The 8,921-nt window shown below is 30.3% G+C and overlaps 2 protein-coding genes across 2 annotated transcripts; both read left to right on the top strand.

Moving 5' to 3' along the window:
- LOC124935308 (beta-D-glucosyl crocetin beta-1,6-glucosyltransferase-like) lies at positions 1-1,460 on the top strand. Its single transcript, XM_047475752.1, has 2 exons — positions 1-574; positions 652-1,460. Exons 1-2 carry the CDS (start codon positions 1-3, stop codon positions 1,458-1,460), a joined length of 1,383 nt encoding a protein of 460 aa, XP_047331708.1.
- A 5,137-nt stretch (positions 1,461-6,597) lies between these two features.
- LOC124935307 lies at positions 6,598-7,827 on the top strand. The gene has a single exon (XM_047475751.1). It carries the CDS (start codon positions 6,598-6,600, stop codon positions 7,825-7,827), a length of 1,230 nt encoding a protein of 409 aa, XP_047331707.1.
- The last annotated feature ends 1,094 nt before the right edge of the window (positions 7,828-8,921 follow it).

Here is an 8,921-nt window from a genome sequence, read left to right as displayed (position 1 = left end):
ATGGAGACGAAGAAGCCATGCTTGAATGTTGTAATGGTCCCATGGCTAGCCCATGGCCATATCTCACCTTACTTAGAGCTTGCCAAAAGACTTTCCAACAAAAACCTCCAACTCTATCTATGCTCAACTCCGATCAATCTGAGCTCTATCAAGAAAAGGGTCACTCAGAAATACACTCATTCGATCAAACTCATTGAATTCCATATCCCATCTCAACCTGACCTTCCTGATCCCAGTTTCCACTCAACAAATGGCCTCCCACTTCACCTCAACTCAGTTCTCAAAACAGCCTTGGATATGGCCAGTCCATCTTTCATTGAAATCATTAAAACCTTGAAACCAGACATACTCATTTATGACTTCAACCAAGAATGGGCCTCAATTGCTGCAGCAACAATTGGGATACCAGCAGTTCAGTTCATCACCTCTAGCGCTTCCATCATCTGTTATTTCCACCAAAAACCTCTGAAAGAGGACGATGACTTCCCTTATCCCATCATTAGTCTTCGGGGAACTTACTGGAACCAGAAATGTCAAGAAATGGTAAAACGGAGAAATCAAGCTCGGAGTGGAGGTAATTCATATTCTGGGTTTAGATCATTTCAGAATTATATTATTAGAACTAAACTGAGATATGATTTATTTGAATAGAAACATCAGTACCACACTGTTGTGAGATAATATTCGTGAAGACTTTTGGAGAAATTGAAGGGAAATACATTGAGTTTGGATCAAAACTATTAGGCAGAAGGATAGTCCCCACAGGTCCTTTGGTTCAAGAACCAGAAGAAGAAGAAGAAGAAGAAGAAGAAAAAGGTGAAGATAATAAGGAGATCATGGAGTGGCTTAACAAGAAAGAGGAATCATCAACAGTATTTGTGTCATTTGGAACAGAGAAGTTTCTATCGAGTGAGGAAAGGGAAGAAATAGCAAAAGGGTTGGAGCTAAGCATGGTGAATTTCATTTGGGTGCTTAGATTTTCTCTTGATGAGAAGATTTCAATTGAAGAAGCATTACCCAATGGCTTCCTTAAAAGAGTAGGAGATAGAGGGCTTGTAGTTGAGAAATGGGCTCCCCAAGCTAGAATCTTGGTGCACCCAAATATTGGAGGATTTGTAAGCCATTGTGGATGGGGTTCTACAATGGAGGCTATGACATTTGGAATCCCAATTGTGGCTATACCCATGAACATAGACCAACCAATGAATGCAAGGCTTGTGGAGGAGATTGGTGTGGGGTTGGAAGTAAATAGAGATGATAATGGAGGGTTTAGTGGGGAAGAGATTGCACATTTGATAAGGGAAGTCATAGTTGGTGATGAAGATGGGAATAAGATTAAGAATAAAGCAAGAGAAATGAAAAACAATATCAAAAGTAAAGGAGAAGAAGATATTGATGGTGTTGTGGAAGAATTGTACAAGCTTCACAAGAAGAATATTCATGGAAAAAGCATGGATTGATATTCAAAGTTGAGTTGAAATTTATTATTATCTTATTTTTTGTTTTGGAATATAAGATTGAGCTTGAAGATAGAATTTGTTGAAGTCAAGTTAATGAGATTAGTTAGTGAAAAAAAATGATATTGCAGGTATGGATATAGAACTTGAGTCATATTCACAAGAGTTCTAATTTTAGAATGTGTGAATGTGAAGAAGAAAAAGATTCTAATAATTTTCATTTGATTAAATTATCAAATAAAAACGAGGTTGAATAACCTTTCTTTCCAAAATCAAGCCGATTTTCTGAGAGTAAAAAAATCGCATTAATCATTATGATAATCTAGACATTTACATGCTTTTTGTAATTTAAAGTTTATTAAAAAGAAAATGAGAGTAAGTTAATAGCAGTCCATCTATCCAAACAAATTGCATAATTAATTTCATATTTGTAGTTTTCAAGATAATTTAATATTCATGGATTAAAGCCTTTAAATGGTGTTTGACATAAAACCTAGTGACTTTAAAATATTATTATTATTATTATTATTATTATTTAACATTTGATATTATGCAGTGAGTGTAAAAGAGTTGTGCATAAAGATCTTTTTAAAATATTATTTAATGAAAAACTGAATTATTTAAAATTATTTAAATTGAATTATTAAAATATTATTTTAAATTTAAATTTTATAAAATAAATTTAAAATATTTAAATATTTAAATGATGAACAAATAACTTAATTGAAATTAGGGGTGACAATCTAGGTAAATTTTAGGTTGGCGGGTTCGGGTTGTTAGGTTAACGAGTTGAACGATTCTAACTTAAACCTGACATGTTTAGTAATTCGGGTCAAAATCTCTAACATGAACCTGAACTGTTTATTTGTGATTGACATGTACCTGACTCGTTTGACCCATTTAACCCGATTTAACTAATTCAACTCGAACCAAACCCGATGTAATTAATTCACATCTCTTTCAAATTAAAATGACATCAATACAAACTAAAATTGAAATTAATTACAAATCCACTTATAGAACAAATTTACAAAAGAAAATGAGTGAGTGAATAATAAATAATAACACAAAACTCAACAAAAGAAACTTATAAACGGGTTATCGGGTCTACATTGGATCATGTTAGGTCAACCTGATTTTGACATGTTTATTAATTAGGTTAAATAGATCGACCTAATTTTGACCCAAACAAAAAAATACATGACCCTAACTTAATTTTTTCGTGTTCGGTCCGGGTCGTGTTTTCGTGTCGTGTCCAAAATTGTCGGCCCTAATTAAAATGATGGGATATGATTGAAAGTTATAAAAGTCAAAGATGAAATCAATCCAACAAAAATATGTTAATAATATTTACAAGTGTGATAATTTAATTATGACACATACTAATATATCTTACAAGTGTATAATAATGTGTCATTATGTATGTTGTTATGAAACAACACGTTAACAAGTGGATGTTAATTCTTCTCAACACATGAGCATATATGTGACAATATGCATGTAACCCTTCATCTTTATAAATAGGTTTTTCATGATGAATAATATATAAATCTCTCAACTTTCTCTCTTAATTTTTCTATATTGTGTTTGTGTTTGAATATTATTCTCCATCTATTTACTTATTTTAGTGTTTCATTAGCTAATAGTATGTTGTTTTACAACACGTTATAAGCACGACTATATAGTTGTTTTGACAACACACAATATTTTGAAAAGCAAAATATTTTTCTCCCACCTTAAGATGGGAATGACCGTGGTAAAAACCATATGCGGTAATGTCAATTGCATTGAAGGTTCAAGCAAAGCAATTATATTTCTCCCTAAAGGAACCAAAATTACAATTAAGAATGCTTTATTCTCGAGCATTGCTCGAAGAAATCTATTATGTTTTAATGATATTCGGAAAAATGGATATCATACTAAAACGACAAATGAAGATATCTTAATTACTCAAATAATAGATTGCCAGAAAATGGTATTTAAAAAACTGCGTACTTTCTCATCCGGCCTATATTATACAAAAATATATGCATCTGAAATACATAAAATATAGTAGGCCTAAAGGCTACTAATGAATTTATTACTTGGCACGACAGACTTGGGCATCCTGGCAGCATAATGTTTAGGCGAATAATTGAAAATTCAAATGATCATACTCTAATAAACCAGAAAATATTGAATTCAAATGAATTCACGTGTGCGGCTGGTTCTCTCCAACAATGTTCGAATGAATTCAAGCCCACCCCAACTGAAATTTTTAGGTCCGTCCCTGGCTTTAATGGTTAGGATAATCTAGTTGTCGTCTCACTCTTCACATTCATCTTTGTTTTCATTAATAATAATAAAAAAATATATAACAAATTTGATAAAGAGACATTCATTTAACTTTTTTCTCATCAGTTCAACAACCTCTTCATCTTCAACCTCTTACCTTCATTTCTTGGTCAACCGACAATACCATTACTTACCTAATAGACCAATCATATTTACTAATCTCGTGACTTCATTCACTTATGAACTTATCCATCTCAAAAGTACCAACATATTTTACTCTTATTTTTGGCATATCAATCATCTCATCATATCACTAATCCAATGAATCTCTCGTTACTAATATCATGATCTCACTTCACACATTTGCACACATCTCTTATCTTTCGTCAAACCAACCACCAAAACTCGTGACCTAGTTAATCAAATATATGATTCATATACTTTTAATCATCAATATTTAATTTATTACCGACCTTTTATTCACCCATATAATTCACTTAAATTTGCATTCGCAAATATTTGAATTATAATCTGTGTGGATTTATGATTGATGAATATTTATAATTGTGTTAATATGGTACGTTATTGTAACTAATAAAATTTGAAAATTTTGATTTTTTTTTATAAAACTCACAAATAATATTTTGTTTTTTATTAATAAGTTAAAACTAATTTTTTCTGTATAAAATATAGCATTTACCTTTTGTGTCATATATACCATATAGACAAATAATAAAAAATATTAATTTTATTTTTAATTATTTCTTTAGTATAAAAAATATTGTTTACCTTTTTGTGTTAAATATAATATATAGACAAATAATAATAAAATAATTATTTTATTTAAATATTACAAATTAAGTTTTAAATATATATATATATATATATATTAAACTATCCATATATATAATATATAATTATAAAAATAATTAATACAAATAAAATTATCCTATATATATTAATATATATATGAAAAAACACTTATTATTTTAATATAATTAATTTTTTTTTATATATTTCATTTATTATTAGATAAAAAGAGAAATAAAAAAATGAATACAATTTTTTTTTTTTTTAATTCAAATCCATGCACTATTGATTTTGTATAAAGCCAAATCCTAATTGATCATCGCTCTCATAATTCTAACCATTTAGATTTATGCATTATTATATGAGTAATGATAAGGAATGGAAAAAAACTTGACAAGAATGTATAGAGAATGAAGTGTCACTTTCTAAATGGACCGAAAATCTAATAGAAGAGAGAATTTTCAGATTTTCAATCTAATTTAAAAATGACACCTCATTCCCTATAGTTTTTTTCTCCCTATCATTACTCTTATTATATATATATATATATATATATTATAATTAGTTAAATAATAATAAATAATTAAACTTTTATTATAATACATTATATTTTAAATTAAAAAACTTCATATACTTTTCATAATTTGATATGCATATATAATATAATTCATAATTGATTTAATTAATTAAATTTGTTAAGCTAAGAAAAATTGTAGAATATGTCAATACCATCTAGATAAAATCAGCTTTAGGTCTTTTCATATTCTTTTAACAAATTAGTTAAGAACATATCAAATTATAACAAATATATAAAGTTTATTTTTATTTAATATAATTTATAAATAAATTTGTTAAATAAAAAAATTTAAATGATATTTTAGTGAATAAAGTGAGTGATAAAATAAATAAAGTGCACAGATGAAAAAAATATTAAATTTTAGATAATAAAAAAACAATATCAAACAAGCTCATATAGCATATCATTATCAAAGTGTAATGAAAGCACATGAGTAATACAATAATTTTACTTAAAACTCAATCATCAAATATGTTGTTGTATTTTTTCAATCAATCATTTCAAAATAGAGTCGTCTCAGTTAAAAAAAAAATATTTTGTTGCCCTATATTTATTTTAAAATATTAAAATAATAAAATTATTTTTTTAATGAGATTTGAACTTATAACTTAAACACTTAATTTTTATCTTAAACTACTATATTACACTAATTTATATTTAATAAATTTAACTAACTATTTTTTTTATTGAATGAGCTGGCCGGAGTACTGGACTTATCCCAGGATAGTCAGTATATTAAACAAAATATCAAATTAAGCCTTATTTAAATATTTTATTATTTATTTAAAATAAAAGATATCTATTTATGTAATATATACATAAAAAATCATATTTTTCTCCAATCATATCTAATTTACCTTTTTTTTTTTAACTCAACTTTTATCCCCAAATAACCCAGATCAAACGAACTCATAAACATGAGATGAGACATTTCAAATTTGAAATCGAACGTATCCCTTTAATCATACAAAATCAATTCTTTGTGGTAATTCGTAGAGAGAGAAACTGTTTTTAAGATTTTTTCCTTATTCCAAAAAAAAAAAAAAAACACATCCATCCGTTGGTCTTATATCCATCATTATGCCATTTTCAGCCAAAAAAACAAAAACAAAACTACCAATGAAAATCAATCAATTATTAGATATGTAAAAAGAAATTCATGCATAAACTTTTCACCTTAAAATTCATGTTTTTTCTATGATTCTCTCTTTCCTTCCTCTTCTTACATACAGATTTTCCGTGGATATGTCATTGTTGGCTTCATAGAATTCTTTACCCAACAACCAATTTTGAATACAAAAAGCTAAAAAAGGTATGTTTCCATTTCAATGATAATAATTCATCTCTTTTTATTCATTTCAAAATAATATATGTTCATGTCCATGTATGATGATGATTCATTGATAAAGAATTCCTTTGATCGCAGATTCATTAACCACCATTTCCTTTGGTAGAAGAAACCAAACCAAAGTGTCAAAAATGACGAACTCAACCAGCGATATTCGTGTCCTCAAAAAAGATAAGGTGGTGCCACATTACCTCAAAGTTCCGGATGGTTCTTGCCACATCAATTGCAAAATCGGGTATAAGCCAACCGAAATAGAAATTAAATCTCCCCATAGAAGAAAATTGTTAGCAAAAACATATTCATTCGAGAAGGAAGCTAAAAATTCGACAATAGACACAACGTTAGCCAGACATAGCGAACGCCAACGCCCAAACGAAATAAGATCGCCACGAAAAAAAGAAGATTCCAAAAGTTCGACAACATTAATAGATAAACACCAATTTGTAAAGAAAGTTGTTCCTAGATTAGCCAAAACGACATCCATGTCTTCAAATAATCTATTGTCACCCATAGATAAAGATGAAGACCAAACTAAGCCACGGTTAGGGAATATAAGAAGGATGAGCGAAGTGATTTTACGCAAGGAAACTAAACTTGGAAGTCAAGTCTCTCTCGATTCTCCAACTTCGACTAGCCGACGGTTAAGCGATGTAATCGAACGAAGGAAGACTATTTCGGGCTCACCAAATGTACAAAATGTATTGTCGTCTAGGCCATCATCCTCCAAAGGCGGTTTGAGCAAAACCCCTAGGAAAACAAATAATAATTCAACCCGTGAAACACGAAACAACCAACAACATATTCCCGAGGTTTCTTTAGCTAAATTAGATGAATTCTTTGATGAAAAGAAAATCGAGACATTATCATCCACATGTCATGTTACAAATGAAAACAATGTTAGCTCCTCTCAATTGTCTTCGATCTTGATCCCCCATGTCGAAGATGATGTCGCGAGAAGTGAAATATTGGAAGAAAACCTTGATAATGTTGAGAATATGAAGTTCAAGAGAGGAACAATAATAGATGTGGAAAATGAGGACAATGGTCCATATAGGCTTAAGTTTAATGAAGGAAGCACAATTTCTCAATTGGGCGAGGTTGGTAAAGAAGAAATCGAATTGAGGGAAGTTGTAACGATCGAAAAGATGTGTGAATCTCAAAATGAGGACAAAATCAATCTAAAACACGTCGATGAGTTGGAGAAAGACAAACCAAGTTCGCTCGATGATATGATTGAAGAGGCCGCGAACAAGTTGCTTGTGCGGTCTAAGAAAAATAAGGTTAAGGCTTTGGTGGGTGCTTTCGAAACGGTTATGTCTATTCAAGATGCCAAATCATTATCACGAAAACGATCCCTATGAGAGATTTGTCCATTTCAATTTTGTAAACTGTCGCCAAATTAAGCTTAAATTTTGGGGCATGTTCATTTTTTTTTGTTAGTCAGTTGTTTATGTCTATATTTTTTTTATGTGACAAATTCAATTATATGTAACATGGATACAATTTTGGGGATTCAAATTAACTGGCTTACACTCATTTATGTTATTGGGTTGCTCGAGATAATAGTATAGTGATACCTTTCAAATTTCCCTTAATGGTCTAAGATCTTTTGTTTTCATTTATGGGCATAATTAGTTGAATTTAGGGTTGATAGCCAATTGAGTTATTTGTTTTTTTTTTGGATAAATTTAAATTTAATTTTATTGTGCCGGGTATACTATATCTATTGGGTTTTTGTTTCCTTAGTCCATGAGAAAAAGTCCAGCAAATAGGTCCATTTGGGCCCCCCACTTGATTCAATTATTTGGGAGTAATATAAAAGGGGAGAAATCTTCTTTTGCAAGAAATAAGAGCAAAAGAAAGAGAGAGAAAATCAAAAAGAAAAGAGAGAAAAACTTCAAGTTACAGCCTTAGTGTTTTGATGATTGCCGGAGTTTGCACCGTTGGATCGTCCTAATTTTTGGACAGAAGCTTCACATCTTCTGGGCCAACATTCTGGACGGTGGAGATCGGATTCTAAGGTCTGGAGGTCGGGATTTCGTTGTCGGAACAGTAGCAGTTGTTTTTGGTGATATTCTTTTTTTCTTATTCTTTGATTGTTTCTATATCCTTGATGTGCATGTTCCAAGGGTATTATGAATTTGTATGCCTCTAGTATTGTCTAGAGAAGACTTTTGTATTGCTCTCTTACTGGTGATAGTGGATTTTAAGCGGCACTAGGTGTCCCGTGGTTTTTACCCATTGAGGGGTTTTCCACGCTAAAATTCTGTATTGTTTGTGTGTGCTTGCTTGGTGTGTTACTCACTGTTTTAGGGCTGTGTTGATTGCATTTTCATACCTATTTGTTAGCTTCCTCACAGGTTTAAACGGTTTGGGAAAGTGTTGTCAAACGTAGGATAAATTCCGCATTTGTTGTTTACTGTTGTGGTGCATTTCCATCAAAGTGGTATCAGAG

The sequence above is a fragment of the Impatiens glandulifera genome, chromosome 4 (genome assembly GCF_907164915.1).
Source record: "Impatiens glandulifera chromosome 4, dImpGla2.1, whole genome shotgun sequence".
In the NCBI taxonomy this organism is placed as follows: domain Eukaryota; kingdom Viridiplantae; phylum Streptophyta; class Magnoliopsida; order Ericales; family Balsaminaceae; genus Impatiens; species Impatiens glandulifera.
The sequence above is the reverse complement of the archived record's forward strand: the minus strand, read 5'-3'. Positions and strand labels throughout refer to the sequence as shown.